A 21,723-nucleotide genomic window follows, 5' to 3' on the forward strand; every position below is an offset into this window, starting at 1 on the left:
TCTTTATTGTATATTTCTCATGTTTGCAGCCTAAAGCTTTAATGGCTCATTTTAACACATGTGTCTTCGGCTCCATCTCTGCTTTATGAAACGTGTGCATGTAGTGTAGCGTGCATTTATTCTACAGGTTAGCAAACCTTTTATCCTAAACTTGTACTTTGATTTATATACAATTTTACATTTTCGGAATGTGTTGCCTGAAGAATTCCGGACAATCAGAACTAAACCACGACTCCCTGAAATGTTCCCAGTTTATAGAAACCACACCTTTACTATTTGCATTTCATAACAACGTAAATGAGTAACTTGAGATCCGGTATTTATGGGAAACTAATAGTGAAAACCCCTTTATTGATATTTCTGTGCGTTTGCAGTTGAATAAAGGCGAGAAGCTTTCGTGTCAGATTCAAACATGTTTCAGTAAATAAAATGACCGAAAGGACCGGACCACAACAGTTTAGGACAAGGACAGTGACGTGACTCCCTTCTCGGTAGCCATTGGCTGCTCAGCCCAAAGAGGGCGTGTCGAAGGCGACGGCGTGGGTTCGCCTGTGTGACACAATTACAACAACTTTAATCTGCAGTCGGACTCAAGTTTGACTTTATTTTAATACACTGACATTTTTAAATGTGCACGGTTCGCAACTCACGTCTGCTTACTACGTCGCGCGTTTCATTCCTCAAAATGTGACAAGACGACCCGCTGGAGGGCTAACGCACATCTTACGGGGGGTTTCAACCCGAAGTGCGTTTTTACTGGGAAAAGTTTATATTTGTCGTGGCTGTTGGACGCACCGTGCTCGACGTCTCTCGGTTTGACGGCGCGATTCCATGAAATCGTGCCGAGTGTCGCTCGCCGTCGCTGCTGCTGGTGATGAGGAGAAGAAAATGGCGGCGGGAAAAGCGAGTGAACCCGAGGAGGACGCGCCGCGGCTGAGCGCGCAGGAGAGTGACACTCTGGCCCGCATCGACAGGTCGGGAACGTCGCTTAACGGAGACCGCGTACGCGTGGCGTTTTGCTTTAGTATGTTTGTGCATGCGAGAAGTGTTTTTGTTGATCCGGAGCGCTGTGTGTGTGTGTGTGTTCGCAGCTCTCTGTTCGGATTTCAGCGGCTTCATGAAGATGGCGCCAGTATGAAGGCCCTGCTCAGAAAGGTAAAGACATGCGTGTAAATCCACGCACCGCGCCGCCGCTTTATAACACACGCATGCACCGCACTAAACGACATCGCATTCAGTCGTCAGTAACGTTACTTGAAGCGGTCTGTGGTCTGCACGGTTAGGGTGTGAGAGGCGCGTTTGACGTGCGCGACGCGGCGCTGCTAAGCGCTCAGCTAACGACTTGATATGTGCTCCGGTCAAAACCTTCATTTGCACGTAATGTTGATTTGTGCGCGTGTGATTTCTGCGACAGTGTAGAGATCACTACAAACGTCACCACACCTTTAACTTTATTCACTTGTAAGCAGTTGTGTGTGTGTGTGTGTGATTGGCTGTCAGTGGCGTCTAAACGCGTCTCATCGCAGCTGTTCGCTTGACTTTAACGCTTTAAACGAGCTAACAGTGAGTTAGTGTCTGCTAGCCTCGGGTTGTGTGTGTGTGTGTGGTTTGTCATCAGTGTAGATATTCCGTCATCCAGGCCTGCGTGTGTTGCGTGAAGCGACGCGTCTGTACCGCCGTTATGATTGTCGTTTGATATCATCTGCACTGGCTTCAGTTGTCAGTCGTGTATTTGCTTTACTTCCTTCAGTAACCGAGACGAACAAACCTTCACAGTTTATCACACACACAAACACACACACACACACACACACACATGTGCTCGTGCAAACCGGCCATTCGTAACGTTACACAAGTCGCCTCCAGTCGGGGAAATAATGTGGAGTGTAGCGCACATTCGTCGGGTTGTGTGCGGTGGTAATGGCTGCTTGGGTCGGCCCAAGATGGCGGGGTGGGGAGGGTTGAGAGAGCGTGTTATAATGCAGAAAGAGAAGCGAATAAAGCTGCAGAATGTGCAGCACGCATGCACGCGACATCGGTCCCGGCTGTGTTCGAGTCATGCAGGGCTGCAGTTGCTGTTGGCCTGTAGTGAACACTAGAGAGTGAACACTAGAGAGTGAACAAAGCCTCAGTCCTGTGTTGCAGTGAGGATTGTAAACACCACAGTGTTAGAAACCCACTGCACACATGTCACGTGTTTCTGTGACTTCATTTGCACACCAGGCCACTTTCACTCTGACGTCACAGTCAGGTCAGAAGGAAGATTCCTAACAAGATCCATACACATATATTCACTCCATACAAGACAAAAGGTGTCTTCGCTCTCAAACTTCATCTATCGTCAGCAGAGACATCGAGGCAGCATGTTATAAACACTTTATATGTCATTATCTTCTTATAAACAACAATGATGCTCATATGTGTATCGTAATGTTTCAGTGGCTAATGTGTGTTATTTGTTGTTTATGCTTTTAATAATGAATGAATGGAGTTGTTGTAAAGGGTCGTCTAATGTTATGAATCACACAGTTGTATTGGAGTCACTTACTAATGATCTCAAGGTGACGTTTGCGTGTGAATATTCATTCTGATATGTTTGCTGAAAGGAAGACGTTGTGTACATGGCATCAGTCTCTTTGAGGAAGAGAAGGCTATCGCTGTGTGAAACTCTTGGTTTGTGGAGTTAATGTGAGCGTTCATTTATGCCTTTCAGTCAGCAAACGAATACTTTTATAAGTTCAATCTTCAACTTCAAGGCCTCCCCCCTTCATCAGTAGCATGTTTGCAATGTTATTGATAACATGAGTCAAGTGTTTGGTTCTGTGTCTTTGAGGGCTGTTTGGGTTCTTCATCAGTTCAGAAGTGCAGAATTAAGATGCAGGTAATTCAGCCGGTTACAGGCCCGAAGTTATAACACAAACCCCATCATAGTGTCGTTGTGTCTTTATAGAATCATGTGATTTATGTGTCAGTTTGAGAACACAAAATCACCTGAAACCAACAATACAGCTATGTATGCAATGCTGCTGTTTTCAGTGTGCTGTTGACTTCTATCGTCTGTGGTTAAATTCAGTGATCCACATGAATGAAACAAGCACTCACAGGTCAAATCAGCCACGATTAGCAGACATGCTTAACAGCTGCTGACTTATTCACACTGTCCAGGGTGCGTCATGTGCTGGAGTTCATCATCTGACAGTTTTTCTGGTTAATTCTATTTATTTATTTATATAGCTGGAATTAGGACTGCCCCGACTAGAGATTTTTGTAGTCGTTCATTTCGGCCATTGCTTGACTGTTCGCACGTTTATGATATTCATTATAATATTTCAATATGGAATGGGGACATAAGATGATGGTTAAAACTTCATGGATGAGAAACGTGGTTCATTCTGTATTACAGAGATATTCAAAACCATTTTAATGAGCCTTTAAAGTATGAGTGAAGTGCTCAAGCACACGGATAATGCAATTCGTTTTGAAAATCAAGTATTTGCTTCAAAAACGAAATTGTAGCAAATTACACAATTTCACACGTAGAAAAATGAATAGTAAATAAACAATAAATAAAAATACAGTGAACTGAACTACCTAAAAGAAAAAAATATCAGTGGAAATAATCAAGACAACGGCCTTAACACCGAAAGAAAACTCTGAGGTCAGAACACAAAATATATACATCGAAAACACTATATAAATGAAATATAAAGCAAGTAACTAAACACTACAACATTATGGACCATTCTCTTAACTCGCATCACTTTTTCCTTCGATTTAAGTGTCTGCGTCATCAGTGCACTTCTTCCTAAAGACGACCTCACCGATATCACGGAGGACATGGAGCGAGCGCACGCAGTATTCTCGACAAAACTGACAAACTTGTGTTTCTGCTACCTTCTAAAACACTAATTGTTCAGTATATTATGTAAAGAAAAGCAGAAGCCTGGAACACGAATGCAAAGCGCTGTCCTGTGATCTTTTTTCTGGTGCACTTTCTGTCACATTCTAGGGCGGCTCTTCAGCTTTTACATGATATGCTTAATTAAAATGTATACTGAATTTGATCTTGATGGATGAAGGCACATTTAGCAGTTTAGAATGTCTCAGGAACCCAAGTTTGTCCGCATTGTCAGGAAAACAATGAAGCCGATGCGGCTGTCTTCAGAAGCGCACTGATGTCAGAGACATGGAAGGGATGGAGCGCATGTGCTTAACACATCTGCCAAACGAAGGTTAGAGCGAGCGGCTGTGTATTGTGACTAAAGTGGTGCGTACGCGTGTGAAATGACAAGCTGCGACAATTGACAAATTTCAAATGGAAAACGAATAGTCGACTTTTAGGGGACAGCCCTAGCTGGAACGTTATCATAGGTCCTTCCACTATTGGCCACCGACTATTTGGTGTTTTTGCTGTGCCAGAACTGGGAATACACCGTAAGCAGCTGTCACTTTCAATGAAATGCTTAAATCCTGATTTATAATCGTGACGTCTCGCACCACACACTCATGTTAAAGAGCATCTCTGTGTGCTGAATGATTATTGGCTGTATTTTGAAGCACGCATGAGACAAGAATTATTCAATGTGTTTGCACAACTGTGACGTTTGTGTGTTGATGGGCACTGCGTGTGGTGTTTTGTCGTCTCTCAGGCCGTTCGCTGCTATGAATCTGTCATCCTGAAATCTGAAGGAAAAGTAGATCCAGAACTCTTCTGTCAGCTGGGTCACTTCAATCTCTTGCTGGAGGAATATCCTAAAGGTGCTGAAACTCTTTCTATTGCACAACTTATACATGCATATTAGATCAGGGGAATCTTTCTTTAGGGCTGCACGATTATGAAAAAAATCATATGTGTTGATTATTCACCTCAATAAAAACCATGTTTTGATAGTAGTTAATACGTTTCTTGTACAGCTGCTTTAATGAAAATCGTAAAAAGCGCTATATACATAAAGTTGACTTGACTCAATATTGTGATTATTATTGTCTATTAATATATTTTACATTGAAGCTTTGAAATGTTTTTGAATAGACTAGAAAGCCTTTATTGTCATTGCATATTAAGCGTCTAACCCTAAATTGGAGCACTATTCCTGACCGGGTTCAAAACACAAAAACATGTCATCACAGACGATAAATAGACTTGGATTTGTATAGTGTACCATAATAAATAAATCCGTATTGCACATTGATCTGCTATTTTGTGGATTTAGAATCCTGATACTCAATGTTTAAAATGTTTTGAAAGTGATGATGCACACAAAGGGTGATTGGAATAAAGTAAAGTAGCTGAAGTTGAATGACATGGCTGAAATAATATATTTTTATTTTACAATGGCCATTGCCTTTAGTGCAATTTATGTATTGAAAGTTCTGATGGCAACTGGGAAGAAACGTTCATTACTTTCCGGGAAACAGCTGCATGTCATATTGTTTCTATAAACATCCAAAAATAAATATTATAATATAAATGACAAGTATTTATGGGAGTACTGTTCTTAATGAGAAATCCAAAAGGAATATGGCTACAGGACATATTAGCATATTCATTCTCTGATTGTCCACTGTATTCTGTATAGAAATGAGCGCAGCTGAATTTGAGGATTTCTGCGATTATGTATTTGGAATCCTGATTAGTGTTTCGATTAATTGTACAGCCGTAGTTTTCCTGATGGTAAACAGTCACAGTAATCAAATAACAAATATATCATCTTGGGTTGTGTGTATCAGGTGCTAAACTCATGGAAAAAGCTAACGACTGATTTTGATATGTGTGTGTAACTGTGTTTTGTTTGTGTGGCAGCATTATCAGCGTACCAGCGGTACTACAGTTTACAATCAGACTACTGGAAGGTGAGACTTTACACATACTACATGACTTGTGTTTTGTCTGTTAGAGTTTAGTGGTTAATCTTCTGAGTGTGTGTGAAAGAGAGAAAGTTGAGTGGTTTTCACATCACCTCATTGACGGTTTCAGGTGGTTTTCCATTTCATATAAATCTGTCACAGAACAGCCACCATATCAAATGAAATGAGATGTTTGCATTTGACTCTGTTTACAGCTGTATCAGATCAGTATGAGACACGAGTGTTTGTGTGTGACTGCGTGTAAACATGTAAATCTTCCATCTTTTATAGAATGCTTCCTTTTTATACGGCCTCGGTATGGTTTACTTTCATTACAGTGCATTTCAATGGTGAGTACACACAGTTAGCACATGATACACATCCAGTAAGAATGAAGGAGTATTTTATAATCTACTGTAGATCAGAAAACGTGGTCTTAATGTGGTTTGTTTTAAACAGGTGGTCCTTGATTGTGATTGGTCAATAGCTGTTGGTGATTGTCACTATAGATCATGTACTCAAAGGATGTTTGTTTGTCATCAGGGCGATCAAGGCCTTTCAAGAGGTGCTGTACATCGACCCCAGCTTCGCTCGAGCTAAAGAGATTCATCTGCGCCTCGGACTCATGTTCAAAGTCAACACAGACTATGAGTCCAGCTTAAAGGTACGGCTCGAGAGCATCAGGGACTTTCTCTCTGCAGTCAATGGGTAGGATACGTGATGTCATATATGACAGAGAGCGGTCTCACATCATGCTCTGTAGCTGGAGGATTGAGTGCTTGTTGGAAGGCTCTGCTGAGCATGTGCCTTTGGAGAGACAGGAAGTGATGTCATCACAAACCTCAGGAGAGCAAGAGCAAGTTTATAGATTGTGCTTCTGGCATATCTTCTGTATCTTGGTTATGTTTGATCTAACATTAAATGTTGAAGGCTGTGTGTCCAACAAAGCATTTTTAAACACCTGACGCTATCCTAGCCGAAAACGTGACTGTTTTCAGTGTTTGTAAAGGTTTGTTGATATCGCGTTCTGCAGAAGGGTTAAAAGAGAGCATTGGATGTGTTTCAGTATGATGATGAAGAACTTTTTTTGTTTTCTGTGTCTGTAGCACTTTCAACTGGCGCTCATAGACACCAACCACTGCACTTTGTCCAAAGCTGAGAGTAAGTGTGCGTACACACACACACACACACACACACACACACACCTTCAGTGATGGGAGAGGAAACACGAGTGTGTCTGACAGGCTGAAGGTCAATGAGATGTCACTTTTCTCAACATTCAGTCACATGATTTCACCTGCTCATCTGGTGCACTGATGTCAAGGCCCTCTGTATTGTCCACAATAATGTTTGGGGGCCAATCAAATATTCTAGAGCTTGGGATTACTAAAAAGGATTATATTTGTTATTAATTGAACAGCAAAACATTCGTCCTTTTATGTCACCTTTAGGCCCTTATGAGCCAATGACAGAACACAGAAAGCAACACACACAATGTTGAGCATGACCGGTCTGTATGAGCTGTGAGTGTTGCCGTGGAAACAGCAGAGACTGCTGATGAGATGTAAAGGATCTTGTGTTGTTAATCTCTTCTCTGTTTCTCTGTTTGTAGTTCAGTTTCACATCGCACATTTATATGAGATTCAGGTGAGTCCTCTTTCATGTTATATATCTGACCAGCCCATCCACTTCCTTTAACCAGGAGCTTGTTTTTAGTATCACTGCACCACCTCATGTTAAACGTGCATCATGATCTACGCTTTTTGAGTGACTTTAGCCTTTCATTATTTGGCTAGAAAAATTAGCTTTCCTAAATTGCTCACTTTTTAGACCACCATTTCAATTTGTCCTACTATGGTAGTCAACGATGTCCCAGAACTGAAAAGATTTACATTTTTCCAAATATCTTTCTGTGATTAGCAGAGAAAAGAAATGTACACAGAATTGTAACCGTACAGATTTGGGGAGAGTAATCATGACAGAAGGTTGATATTTTGGTGCATTATTCCTTTAAAAGAACCTCACCTAAAAGAAACCTCTTTCAAAAGAAATCGTTTTTAAAGCACACATTTGATATTAAAAGGATTTTTCTTATTTGTCACTATGCAACGTGTCTGAAGTATTTACATTTAGTCACTTGACAGACGCTTTTTTCCAAAGGGACTTACATTGAATTATCCTATAATAATATTTGGCTCAGTTGATGTGTGTGCTGTACACCTGTCATGAAAACCTCTGTCAGAAGTGGTGTCGTATGCGACTATTGTCTGTAGATGAAATCTTGACGCACGTTTTAGCCTGGCTACCTGAATATTTTGTGTGGTTTGGTTGCTGTTACAGAAGCGATACCGTACGGCTAAAGAGGCATACGAGAGTCTCTTACAGACAGAGACTTTACCTGCGCAGCTGAAGGCTGCTACCTTACAACAGCTGGGTAAGATCTGAACCCCTGACTCAACCACTGACACGCAATTCTGGAATATTTCACTCGATACAGTTACAGATGTGTCTCTCTCTTGATGTCTGTGTGTGTATCAGGCTGGATGCATCATACGGTCGAGCAGTTAGGTGATAAAGCTAATAAAGACAGTTACGCCATCCAGTGTCTCCAGAAATCCCTGGAAGCGGATCCAAACTCGGGCCAGTCCTGGTATTTTCTGGGCAGGTGAGTTTCATGCATGTGAATGCTCTCTCCAGACGTGGTGTGTTGGTCTATGGCTAACGTTGAGTTTTCTGCTCTTGGTGAAGGTGTTACGCCAGTATTGGGAAGGTCCAGGACGCCTTCATCTCGTACAGACAGTCCATTGACAAATCAGAGGCCAGTGCTGACACCTGGTGCTCTATCGGGTGAGTGCATGTCATTTTCTTCTATTTGTGACAGCACTGAAAACAGCTGTCAATGTTTTCTTGTACAGCGGCTTTGTAACAATGAAAATTGTAAAAAGCGCTATAAAAATAAAGTCAACTTGACTTGACCGCTCTGCTTTCCTTATTCCTGCTCATAGCGGTCGTGGTGATATTGGGGCCGTTTTACATTGGCACTTTTGGTGCGCACCCGGGTTCGATTAACGTCAGAGTTTCGATTGGTTTGGGTGATGTGAACGCTGTCTTCTGAACCCGGGTGCGTACCCGCGAATTGAACCAGACTTAGTTTAAAAAATGGAGGCCTGGGATGGGGTTCATGTGAACTACGCTTCGCTGCTGATATGAACGCTATCGTACCAAGTCCTCTATAAAAATGTGTGTGTTTTTCTCACTTTTCTGACGAGCATGACTGAAGCGCTCCAAGCTGAGAGCTGTATATCTCATTTCTGTTAGCAATGGAACTAAATGTGAAACCGACCTTTGTCTAATACAAATGAAATCTTGCCACGCGTCTGTACTGTGACGCTTCATGATAGACATGTTGGTTTGCGTTAGTAACAGTGTACTCGCACTTGTCTCATAGCGTGTTGTACCAGCAGCAGAATCAGCCAATGGATGCACTGCAGGCTTACATCTGCGCCGTCCAGCTGGATCAAAGTCACGCCGCCGCCTGGATGGATCTGGGCACGCTGTACGAGTCCTGCAACCAGCCCCATGATGCCATCAAGTGCTACATCAACGCCACGCGCAGCAAAACCTGCACCAACCCTGCGGCACTCGCCACCCGCATCAAATACCTGCAGGTAAGCGTGAGCAGATGCGCTCCTGGTCTCAGTGCCGTGCCTCAGGCCTCCTGAGGCTTTCACATTGTGTATGGGTCTCACTACATTTGTTCTCAATGTGTTCAGTTCATTTGTGTCGTATTCTTCATTCTTGGTTTGTATGAGTGAGTCAAGTGAGTATTATTGATTTCAGCTGAAATAATACAATTGCGGCCACCTTGACCTTTGACCCTTGACATGGCAGTCGTGTGCTATAGATGAACCGCACCACCTCAGATGGCTGTTAAATGTGTTTTTCACGCGTTTTCGTCCTAGGCTCAGTTGTGTAACCTTCAACACAATAGTCTACAGAGTAAAAGTAAAATGCTTCCTAGTATTGAGGAAGCGTGGAGTCTCCCAATCCCAGCAGAGCTCACGTCCAGACAGGGTGTCCAGAGCACGGCCCAGCAGGTGAGACCAGATAGACACACAGACACCCCTAGAAATGCCCCCTACACACACACACACACACACACACACACACACACACACTGGTGTAACCACGCTCCTGCTCGGCCTGGTGTCATTTCACCCTTTCACACATAGAGCTCACTACAGCGTCATGGTGTGTTCAGATAGACGTGACCAAAAAAATCTCTCTAGACTGAGGTTATCATAACTCCTGCTTGAAAGGGTTCAAGTGTTTCAGTCTGGACGCTGCGGCTCTGATCAGTAGCGTGGTTTCTCTGCGTGGCCGTCCGTAGCTCTAGACGCTCATACGCCTGGGTCAAAAATGTCCTTTTGCGTTCACCCTGATGTTGCTGTACAAGAGTCACAAGCTGCTCTTTTGCCACGCAATGAAAGAGGCTTTACATTTACTGTATGAAGTGAGCTTGATTGACAGCACTGTTCATCAGGGGATGAAATGATAGATGCTGGTTTTGAGTAAATTATTATTATTATTTATAAAGTGGTTGTCTTTTTTCACCCAGGCGCGTGCGTGTGTGTGTAGTTAGTACTGCAGAAGTCATACACGGATGCTGTTTTGTGTGTGTGTGTTCATCAATGTCACAGTACAATGAGAAATGTTTCAATTAGTTTCTCCCATTGATTCTGATGTTCTCACTCATAATAAATGTTTGTTTGTTTGCACATCTTTTGTATTGTTGCATTTTTGGGTGGGAGGGTTCATGTTCAGACGCTGTGCTCTTGTTGCAGGTTTAAGTTTACATTTATTAAAACATTGCAAGACTCCTAATGTGGTTGGGTTAGTGAGTCCACAGACGCATATGGTGAAACATTTACATTTAGGCATTTGGCAGACGCTTTTATCCAAAGCGACTTGCATACATCAAAATAAAAAATAATCCACAAATAAATTAATATTTGATCCTGATGTTAACCCATGCACCTTTACACCATTCAGTCTAGAAGTACCATGTTTCTTTTTTTGTAACCATGATACGTTTGTATCTGACAAGGTTTTGCGTTCATTAAAAATGTGTTGTTCTGAAAGTGTTTAGCAGGCGATGTGTAGAACTCTGTGTGATGTGTTGAAACCACACTATTGATATAGAGGAGGTAAGCTTGTGTCTTTTTTCAGTGATTGGACATGTTCATGAGTGAGGTAAAAACGCCATCTGCTGGGTCGTCTCTTGACAGTGTTGAAATGACAGATGTGAATTTCATCATCTTTAGCTTCATGGCTTTCTGATTGAACACAGTTTGTTAGCACAGTCTCTTCAGATTGTTCATTCATGGATGAAGGATTCACTTCTTTTTATTATCCATGGATCACCGTTACATGTTGAACTGAGTTGAACTTACTGTTTACAGGTTTTGAATACTGGAGTTTTAATCTGTAGAATAAAAAATATGCTTTCCATATCTGTAATCCGTTTTCTCTGTTCGGTGTGCCCTGTTCCTGTAACTGCACTTGACTGTGTTCTTGCCTTTCATTGACATTGTGTTTAAACTTCTCTGTGTCTCTCTCTCCCTCTCACAGGCGTGTAAACCTCACACTGGGTCATCGGGGGGGTCTCATGGCTCTGGTCAGTCACTGCCCCCTCACTCGAGTCTGGATCAGGGTGAGGATCAGTCCAACCCGGCCAAGAAGAAAAGGACGGCCAGCCCTGCTAAGGTTTGTTTTGAGGGTCCCGAAGTTCATGATGTCACTGGCGTTAGATGTGATGATGATGATCTCTCTTGTCTTTCTTAGATGTCAGACTCCTGGACCAACAGTCCAGCACAGCCACAAACTCCAAACTGGTACCTGTCGTCTCAGAAGCTTCAGGTGAGTGCATTTCCTTCATCTGATCTCTTTCCTGATTATTGAGCAGGCACTGGTAAACACGTCTGATGTTTCAGTTGCTTGAGCAGTTGCGGGAGAACCGGGCAACTCTGAAGGCCCCTCAGCTGCAGGTTCTGGAGCAGATGGAAGCGCAGCTGTCAGCCATGAATCTGCACCAGCAGCAGGTAAATCATGTTCTGTCTGAGCATCATATCCGCTCTGCACTGTGTGTCTGGACTCTTCAATTAGATGTCAAGAGAAATGCTTTGCTTTCACTCACAGATGAGGCAAAACTCTTCTGGGCAGATACGGCCCGTCGTCCCCAATGGGCCGTCAGTCAATTCCTCACTGCCTGCTAACCCGGCTCATCGCAGCCCGGCCGTGCGACCACCCTGCAGTGCTCAGCCACTGACCAACGGTCCCGCTCCACCCGGCCCCCGACCCCCTTCGGTCTGCAATAATCACGTGGCAGGAGCCAGAGCTAACGGAGACGTGCCTTACCTGCACCCCACTGCACTACCTCACAACTGCACAAGCCTGAGAGAGCCGTGGAAGAGTCAGCACCTCAACTCCACTCAGGTGAACATATCAACAACTAGGGGTGCATTCGTACCGAGCTGTCACAGGGAAAATTCCAAATGAGGTCATCATTCCTAAGCCCTACTCCCTTCGAAAGGCAGGGAGTAGGGCATAGCAATGATGACTTCATTTGGATTGTTCCCTGTGACATTTTGGTAAGAATACATGTACCGTTACACCCCTATCAACAACATATTCATCAGACTCGCCTGTTCACTTGACTAGATTTATATTGTGTGTTGAGTTTCTCAGACATATTGCTTTACGAAAAGCGTTTGGCCTTTCTCATCGGCAGGGGCTTCAGAAAGGTCCAGTTTCGCATTGGGCGGGTCCTAATGGAGACCGGACTCTCTCTTCCAGTGCTTCGGCCGATGGTGGCCCTCACAATCAGGTCGGACATTCCGCCAAGACCCCCTGCAATCCCTCAGAGCCAGCTGTCAATCATCTGTCATCCCCTTCCTCTGTGGTGTTACCCGCTTCTTCCTCTTCGCACACGGCTACCTCAGGTGCGCCAACCGGCACCCCCCTGACCAAAGAGAGCGCCGCCCTGCCGGACAACGGTTCCACTGCCGCCAACCACCACAGTCCAGGCCGCATGGCCCCTTCCACGTCCGGTTCGCCGGCGGCCCATTCCACAGACAATCCGCAAGCCTCCGCTCTCCTCGGAGGCAAAGAGAGTCTTGCTGCGGGCTCATCACTGACAGCCCCAGGTGGTTCGGACGCTTCTTCGCCCATCTCTGCGTTGTCCACCGCGTCCCCCTCACCCCGCTCCACTGAGCCCACGGTCGGCCTCAACAAGCCGAGATCCGCTGTGGCCGGTCTCTCTGCCCATGTTACGGTGAATGGAAGCGGTGGAGTTTGTTCAGAAGACTCTCGGAGCCCGGTGAAAGTGGAGCCACCTGAGCTCACCGTTAAAGCGGCCCGACCTCACAAACCCCCTCATTCGTCATCTACCGTGTCCATATACCCGACATCTGCAGACGTCCTGAAGGCCTGCAGGTGAGTGTAGTCCACCGGTACATACAGTGAGGGGGAGTATTTGATCCCCTATTGATTTTGTATGTTTGCCCACTGACAATTGAAATGATCTATGATTCTAATGGTAGGGTTATTACAACAATGAGAGACAAAAAATCCAGAACAATGCATTAAAAAAAAGAGTTATGTCTTTTATACAGTGGTGTCTCTTATACAGGTAAGAAAATGAGATTAGAAGGATTCTCTTAAAGGGAGTGGTGCTAATCTCAGTTTGTACCTGTACAAATACCATGGCCAAGACCAAAGAGCTGTCCAAGGATGTCAGGGACAAGATTGTACACCTACACAAGGCTGGAATGGGCTACAAGACTATCGTCAAGGAGCTTGGTGAGAAGGTGACAAGAGTTGCTGCAATTATTTGCAAATGGAAGAAACGCAAAACAACTGTCAGTCTCTCGGAGTCTTGGGATCCATGCAAGGTCTCGCCTTGTGGAGTGTCAATGATCATGAGAACGGTGAGGAATCAGCCCAGAACTACACGGGAAGATCTTGTCAATGATCTCAAGGTAGCTGGGACCACAGTCACAAAGAAAACAATCGGTAACACTACGCCGTCAAGGACTGAAATCCTGCAGTGCCCGGAAGGTCCCTCTGCTCAATGAAGCACATGTACAGGCCCGTCTGAAGTGTCCCCCTGAACATCTGAATGATTCAGAGGAGGACTGGGTGAAAGAATCCAGTTCTGAGCACTCCTGAGATGTGTGCAAACCTGATGATAAACTACAAGAAACGTCTAACCTCAGTACTTAGTCATGTTTTGCAAAGGGGTCAAATTCTTATTTCACTCATTAAAATGCAAATTGGTTAATAACTTTTTTGAAAGGCGTTTTACTGGAATCTTTTGTTGCTTTTCTGTTTCTCGCTGTTGAAATAACCCTACCATTAGAATTACAGACTGATCATTTCTTTGTCAGTGGGCATACATACAAAATCAGCAGGAGATCAAATACTTTTTTCCTTCACTGCAAGTGCTTTCTGTTAACTTGACATCGGTTTGCGATGTAACCAAAGATTAGATTCTGTTGTGATAATATCACAGCATGTCCAGCCACATCTCTCTTAACCCTCAACCTCTCCTTGAGGTCAAATCAAGTTTTCCTTAGTTAAAAGAAATGCTTCCCTTTATCTCAGTGGAATAAGATTTTGTGACATGTCTACATTTCATATTTATATTCACATGAAAAAAATGGGCTTGATACGGTTGTTCCCTTCCCATGAACCTTACCGTCACAGAAAACTTTTGTCAATTTTTTCTTTTTAAAATATCATCGGTTTAGTTTTTTGCGATTTAGTTTACAAGGACACAGGAAGTGTGTTCACTCAAGCTAATGGTATAGTTGAGGAATTTTCTAACCCTATAGGTACAAAAGTATTTCATATCTCCCAAAACACATCATTTTCTGAGTTTACTTCTAATCTTTACATTAATGATATGTTATTTTAATATCCATTGTTGGGTCACACTGATCCCAGATCCCAGTAGTATAAACAGAAAACAAGTTTTCTTTTGTGGTATACCCTAACCCTAAACAGGCCCTTGAGTAATGTTATAGTGTTTCACACGTACAAGTGACGCCTGCTAATCTGTGACTTGAGCCTGTTTGTAATAACACACGTCATCCTCCTAGGATTCTTGGGAAGAATGGGCTGTCGAGTAGCAGAATCCTGTTAAACAAATGCCCACCGCCACGCCTCCCTCCTCCTCCTTCACCCACTCTGCCTAAAGACAAACTGAATCCACCCACGCCGAGCATCTATGTGAGTACATCGCTTACGGGGCACGTCAAACCTAAACGTGTGCAGATGATTCCGATCACTCTTATTGGCCGAAGGTAAGTGTTGTTCTAAAGTTAGTGTTTGTGATGTTGTTTTCAGCTGGAGAACAAGAGGGATGCCTTCTTCCCTCCGCTGCACCAGTTCTGCACAAACCTGTCAAACCCCGTCACGGTCATACGTGGCCTGGCAGGAGCTCTCAAACTCGGTAAGAAGTTTAGAACTCTCACAGCCTTCAAAAAACTTTTTAAAACTCATCTCATCTGTGGAAACTTGACAGACAAATGAAAGAGAAAATGTACACTAACCCTCTTCTCTCCACAGGTGTTGTTCTGGCTTTCGTTGAATCTAGTATCTTTGTATCTATCGTACTATTGCTCTTTTATGACATATCGCTTATTGCTCGCTGAATTCTCTGTAAGTCACTTTGGATGAAAGCGTCTGCTAAATGTAGAACGTGAAAGAGTTCAGTGATGTTTGACTGCTTTGGATGAGTGATTTACAGGTCACAGACAGTTTAGCCCAGTGGTTCTCAATCTTTCGTTGTAAGGTCCCCTTTGTGTAGAGTACATCGCTTTGTGGCCCCCAAATAAAAACGTATATTCTTAAACTTAGAATTTTTATTAAACCAATTAAACCAAAAGAAATGTATCGTACAATGCTGGAACCTCAATACGTTTGGTTGGTGGTCTTATTTTTCTGATGTTTGATTGCATAAATTCTTTGTTAGATTTCAATATTTCATATTAAACTACAAACTCTGTGTCCACCCTGGAGCCATCTTGAGGCCCCCAGTTGAAGAACCACTGGTTTAGCTAAAGAGATGATACAAAAGTGTTCGTCCAGTCAGACCTCTGAAGGAACTCATAAGCCATTTGTTTTATGTTCTGATGTTTTTTGTTGGTTTTTATGACTCTGGGCAGATCTGGGCCTGTTCTCCACAAAAACTCTGGTAGAGGCGAATCCAGAGCACCTGGTGGAGGTGAGGACGCAGCTGTGTCAGCCGGCCGATGAGAACTGGGACGCCAGCGGCACGAGGAAACAGTGGCGCTGTGAGAGCAGCCGCTCGTACACCACCATCGCCAAATACGCGCAGTACCAGGCTGCTTCTTTTCAAGAGTCTCTGCGGGTACGGAGCGAGAATTTGTGTTGACGTCTTCACCATAGTGCCGAACACGCAAGTCAGTGAATGTGTTTGTGTTTCAGGAAGAGAACGAGAAGAAAGGCCAGAAGGAACATTCAGACTGTGAGATGACCTCATCAGAACCGTGAGTCTCACTCAGATTCTTTCCTCTTGGGTTTCTTTGTGCCGTTCTGTAATGTTTAACGCTCGTCTTTCAATACGTTTAAGTGTTTCTAGAAGAAGAGGTCCCTTCAAACAGATTAAGTTTGGCACCAACATTGACGTCTCCGATGAAAAAAAGTAGGTCACTGTCTCTTTGTTTGTTAAAATCTCACTTCTGGAGCTTTATTAACATTGTGAATGTAGGTGGATGGGAGAATCCTGACATGAAGGAAACGATGCGTAGCACATGATTGATAGTGTAACGTAAAACATTGGCATTAGATTCTGTAAATATCCAGAGACGATATGGCTGGCAGCAATATTACCCTGTAGGCCAAGACTGTTTACCCACTGAGATGGGGGACGTATTATTTGCTGGCACATGTGTTAAAGTGAATCCAGCAGCATGAACACAGATTTGCGGTTGTTTTCCTGCAGGTGGAAACTGCAGCTGCAAGAGTTGAGTAAGCTGCCTGCATTTGCGCGGATGGTGTCTGCAGGTAACTTGTTGAGTCACGTGGGTTACAGCATTCTGGGAATGAACACGGTGCAGCTCTTCATGAAAGTGCCCGGCAGCAGAACTCCAGGTCAGTGGTCTTCTAAGTTAACATTATTGGCTTGCAGTTGAAACCTCTTGCTGAAGTTTCTGTTCGGTCTTTTTTAGGTCACCAGGAACACAACAATTTCTGTGCAGTAAACATAAACATCGGTCCGGGTGACTGCGAGTGGTTCGCCGTTCCCGAGCCGTACTGGGGCGTCATGAGTGGATTCTGTGAGAAGTATGTAATGCTAATCGTGAGCTTCAAATGATTATTAACATGCCTTGAGAAGTCATGCATATAATGTCTTGTAGTGAATTCAAGTTTTTTGCTGTAGTTCTACAGCTGCTCGGTTTTAATTTGTCGACATGATTTTAAAAATCTTTATCCTGTAAATCCGCTACATCATTATCCTATGATACAGGATTTCTGTCCAAAGGTGTGGGAAAATCAAGCTTCTATCGTGTGAAACTGTCAAGATTATAATGTTTTTCTCTGACAATGTTTTTCAGGAACAACATCAACTTTCTGAAGGGTTCGTGGTGGCCGAATCTGGAAGATTTGTACGAGGCTAACGTGCCGGTGTACCGTTTCATCCAGCGGCCTGGAGATCTGGTCTGGCTGAACACAGGAACAATCCACTGGGTCCAGGCCATCGGCTGGTGCAATAATATCTCCTGGAATGTTGGCCCACTTACAGGTTTGTCATTCAACAGAGATGCACTTCTACACACAAACACCTGTACAGTCAATCCTGATAGAAAGTGAACTGATTGTAAAGATGATCTACTACTGACAGTCAGTGTGATGAAACTAAAGCCCACCCACCTCAGTAAACTCTTCACAGGATTACAGCTTCCATGTAGTAGCTGTGGTTTCCAGATTTTAAATGGAGAGTTTGTGTTTTCATTTTGACCTAAAATTCAAGAGCGTTTAATGTCCAGCTTTGGGACTTTTAATTTTTTTTTGTAACTTTGAAGAAACAACCATCAATTGTGTTGTTCACTTGACATTCACTGAATCAAATCCAATGTAGATTGGAGTTCTCGATACCCAGCCCTGGCTTCATTAGAAGACTGGTGATAACAGAGGTTGCGCTAGACTTTTTCATGACGAACAGAAGGGCTGTGCAATTGATTGTTATCGTCACTTTTACCCTTCATCGATTACAAAAACAAACGATTATTGTGCCGCATTTACAGTGGTTCAGCAGTGCTATTTCTTTGCTTTTAAACTCTGAATAGAACCGAAAAATACAACTTTCTTTTTTAATATTTGAAACTAAAATAAAAAATGGTTTATGAGTAATCGTGTTAAATAATCGGGATCTCAATATTGGCCAAAATAATCGTAATTATGATTTGTATCCTAATGGAGCAGCCCTAACGGACAGGCTTGTAAAAAATCCGTCATCATCTATTTTTACCCGTCAGTGTGGTTCAAGGTGATGTTACGTGCTAATTAGCATGTTTGGCGGTGGTGAGCCGTCACAGTCTAATGCCTTGTTGAACCTCGAGTCTCCACTGATCCCACGTGGGTTATCCTGAATGGGCGAGGCGTTTATGGGTAATTGAATGGGAAACATGAGTCCTTTCCTCCGGTCACTCACCATCAGGTTCTGATGAAAGGAAATGATTGGATGCTACCAATTTCAAATAAAGGGGAATTACAAATTGCCCTCATTGTAATCCGTCAGTGACGGACGGCCTTCATATTTTTTCGCCACTGGTAAAAAAAAATCTGTCAATGACGGGAGAATGTTGGGTTAATGCGACCTCTGTGATAATCATCTGTCCTGATGCATTTACTGTTGATTTGTGACGGTTTCAGCTTATCAGTACAAGCTCGCTGTGGAACGCTACGAGTGGAACAAACTCCAAAGTGTCAAATCTATGGTTCCCATGGTGCATCTGTCTTGGAACATGGCGAGGAACATTAAAGTGTCTGACCTGAAGTTATTTGAGATGATCAAGTGAGTGTTTCTCTCTGTAATGTAATGTCACGTGTTTGTTGTTGTTTTCGTCGTTCTTTTTTCTGATCATCTGGAGCCATGCGCCTGACGTCTCTGATCAGATGTTTAATGACTGTCCTGATAAACAGGTTCTGTTTGCTCCGGACGCTTAAACAGTGTCAAGCCATAAAAGAGGCACTGGTGGCCGCTGGGAAGGAGAGGATTTGGCACAGAAGAAGTCGAGATGAACCGGCCCATTACTGCACCATCTGTGAGGTGCGTCCTAACTTCGGTCACTCTTCTGATTCAGTTAGTTATTATAAAGTGAAGAGATAACGTGGCGCTCTTGATTTCAGGTGGAAGTGTTCAATCTTCTCTTCGTGTCGAGCGACAGCTACTCCAGAAAGTCTTACGTCGTCCACTGTCAGGACTGTGCGCGGAAAGGCAGCAGCGATCTGGATGGTTTTGTTGTGTTAGAACTGAACAAGTTGGAAGATCTCATGCAGATTTATGACCAGTTCTCATTGGTGAGTCCCATCTTTGTTTGGTGCTGATTGCCTTTCAACGTTTTCAGCCAAGAGATGTGTTCAGCGTTTCGTTTACTCTGTGTGCCGTTTTCTCGTGTTCTTTTAAAGAAAATTGACATCGTAGTACGAAGTTTTCATCTGAAGCGGTTGCGTTCATTTCTGAAATTAGTTCTATACACAAAAATTTTTTTTTTATAAACTCATGCCATTTTTTTGAATAAAAAGGACTTTGCGTGGCTGCTCTTTTACATTATTTAGTCAGAGCACAGAATAGATGGGAATTATTCCTTTAATATGGTTTAAAAAGCATCTTGGGATGAATATAGCAAGAGAACATTGTAGGCCAAAGTTGACTACACTGAAGATGCTAAATTGTTAAAACGGTTTTATCTTTTGTTTAGATTTTATAGTCGAAGCATAATCCTCACAGATCCCTTTGTGTAATTCTATAGTTGTGATGAGCTTGCTATTGTTCTAAAATGTGGAAAAATATGAATAAATTAGTAAGTGTTCAGTAGTGTGTACTACACAGTAGTGTGCACATCATTGCTATCTTTATGGGCTAAACCTGACATGTGTTGTGTTTGCATGACAAATCAAAGAGAGCTCTTTGTTCAAGATTTCTGTCTGTCTCTCTGGTGTTTTCTAGGCCCCTCCACTGCATTCTTCATCTTGACATTAAACGCTGTATGTGTGGATTATATCGCATTACAGGAACTCTATAAACGGACCATTTCTGATATTCAGGACAGTCACGGCAGCGTCTCGTGTGGCTGGTGACCATAGCTAACGCTCTGGACTGACGACTGAAGTGGCTGTGTGTCTATGCAACCCGTTTATAATGTGCAGTGTGTCGATGCGGCCTGCAGGGGGCGACGGTAGAGGGTGAACGCAGCACACGCCGCCGCGCACCTCCTCCTCCTGACGGACGGCTCACCTCTGCATCACCAGGGAAATGAAGCAGAAAAACTGGGGAGAAAATGAATTGTTTTGTACATATTGTCTCTTACAAATGGCGTCGTCGCTTGAAGACTACTGACTTCTTTTTGTATTTTGTAACGTTTTGACAGTTAAAAACTGTCTTCTGTCTGGGCTTCACCATCACAGGCAGGAGCGCAAGCCGAGCTTTTTCTACGGTAGCTATAGCCATTTTACGACGACCTTGGATGGCAAAATCTACAAAAAATAAAACTCAAAAAATATTTGTAATGTGAAGAATTAGGTGATATAATTTTTTACTGCTTTTATGTTTTACCAGTCTTTGTTTTGAAACCATGTTTGATACTTTTGTTTCTTAGGTAAAAAAAGAAAAATTGTGAAAAAACTACATTTACAGCCAAGTCACAAAGAGAAATGAGTTGCACATAGAATAAGGAATCAAGTTGAAATCGTGATTGTTTTTCCCCGTCATTTTTGTTTCTAATCCCAATGTATATTTACACTATTTATAAAATACATATTTATTGCTTGAAGATCTTTGTGGATGGAATGCTGTTATTTTTCCCAGAGTACCTGCCATTAAATTGGAAGGAGATTAGTCATTTAAACTACTCCTGCATTTTCTATATAGAATTAAACTGCTTAGTAAGCATTGTACAGAAACTATCATATTGTTTCAAGAATGTTTTATGAGTTATTAAACAAGTTGTCAACAGTTTTGTGTTTCACTTTTGAATATGAAGCTTGTGTCTCTCTGTCACTCTTCGTGAAGGTTTTGCGTACGTTTCCCCTCGCATGTATGCACTTGGCACAGACGCTTTAATGTAAAGTGTGGACTTGGATTTTATATATTAGTGGGGACCTAAACCTGAATTGAAACTAGCTCATGGTGGGGACCAAAATTGAGTTCCTCACGCGCACGTAAGCTTATAAATTGATTATTTTTGAAAATCTAAAAATGCAAAAAGTATTTTAACGACCTTCATGTTTAGGGGTTAATGGGATAAAATATACAGTATACAACTCATTAAGCCTATGGACTGTCCCCACAGAAATAATGAATCATACATGTGTGGGGTGTGTGCGTGCGCTTGTGTGTGTTCACAGGGGATGAGACCCTCGGTGCTGCAAACACTTGTCCAGGGGAATATTCCAGAAAGATGGTTATGTGACATACCCGGGTAAGTTTAAGGGTAGTTTAGCTGATAATTTCAAATAGCCTTTCAGGACAGGCCGTTTCCATCTCTTTTAACATTTGGAAAGCCACAGCCTTTTAGCTCTCAAAGTCCAACCAAAACGTGAAAATGAATATATTTTAAATACATTTAT

The 21,723-nt window shown here is 42.9% G+C and overlaps 1 protein-coding gene across 2 annotated transcripts; it reads left to right on the forward strand.

Moving 5' to 3' along the window:
- The first annotated feature begins 508 nt into the window (after positions 1 to 508).
- On the forward strand, positions 509 to 21,110 carry kdm6al (lysine (K)-specific demethylase 6A, like). Of its 2 annotated transcripts, XM_079459947.1 has the most exons (30): positions 509 to 974; positions 1,092 to 1,155; positions 4,650 to 4,758; positions 5,804 to 5,853; positions 6,139 to 6,197; positions 6,391 to 6,511; positions 6,954 to 7,008; positions 7,460 to 7,494; positions 8,188 to 8,281; positions 8,386 to 8,512; positions 8,596 to 8,694; positions 9,296 to 9,515; positions 9,810 to 9,944; positions 11,479 to 11,613; positions 11,692 to 11,766; positions 11,841 to 11,948; positions 12,046 to 12,342; positions 12,638 to 13,341; positions 15,009 to 15,138; positions 15,256 to 15,361; positions 16,077 to 16,282; positions 16,360 to 16,421; positions 16,505 to 16,576; positions 16,877 to 17,025; positions 17,103 to 17,217; positions 17,490 to 17,677; positions 18,808 to 18,949; positions 19,078 to 19,204; positions 19,285 to 19,455; positions 20,105 to 21,108. In XM_079459947.1, exons 1-30 carry the CDS (start codon positions 832 to 834, stop codon positions 20,129 to 20,131), a joined length of 4,125 nt encoding a protein of 1,374 aa, XP_079316073.1. In that variant the 5' UTR covers positions 509 to 831; the 3' UTR covers positions 20,132 to 21,108. The 2 variants fall into 2 exon arrangements, with proteins under 2 accessions (XP_079316073.1, XP_079316074.1); XM_079459948.1 differs by lacking the exon at positions 9,810 to 9,944 and having other exon boundaries at positions 20,105 to 21,110.
- Positions 21,111 to 21,723: the final 613 nt, after the last annotated feature.

This window comes from Barbatula barbatula, assembly GCF_947034865.1.
Source record: "Barbatula barbatula genome assembly, chromosome: 7".
In the NCBI taxonomy this organism is placed as follows: domain Eukaryota; kingdom Metazoa; phylum Chordata; class Actinopteri; order Cypriniformes; family Nemacheilidae; genus Barbatula; species Barbatula barbatula.

Bases quoted from the DNA above. Each gene is read 5' to 3' on its own strand.
- kdm6al (XM_079459947.1), top strand. From the start codon at position 832: ATGAAATCGTGCCGAGTGTCGCTCGCCGTCGCTGCTGCTGGTGATGAG. The intron at 7,009-7,459 runs GTAAGTGTGCGT...CTCTGTTTGTAG, and splicing joins CACTTTGTCCAAAGCTGAGA to TTCAGTTTCACATCGCACAT. The intron at 17,678-18,807 runs GTTTGTCATTCA...TGACGGTTTCAG, and splicing joins GAATGTTGGCCCACTTACAG to CTTATCAGTACAAGCTCGCT.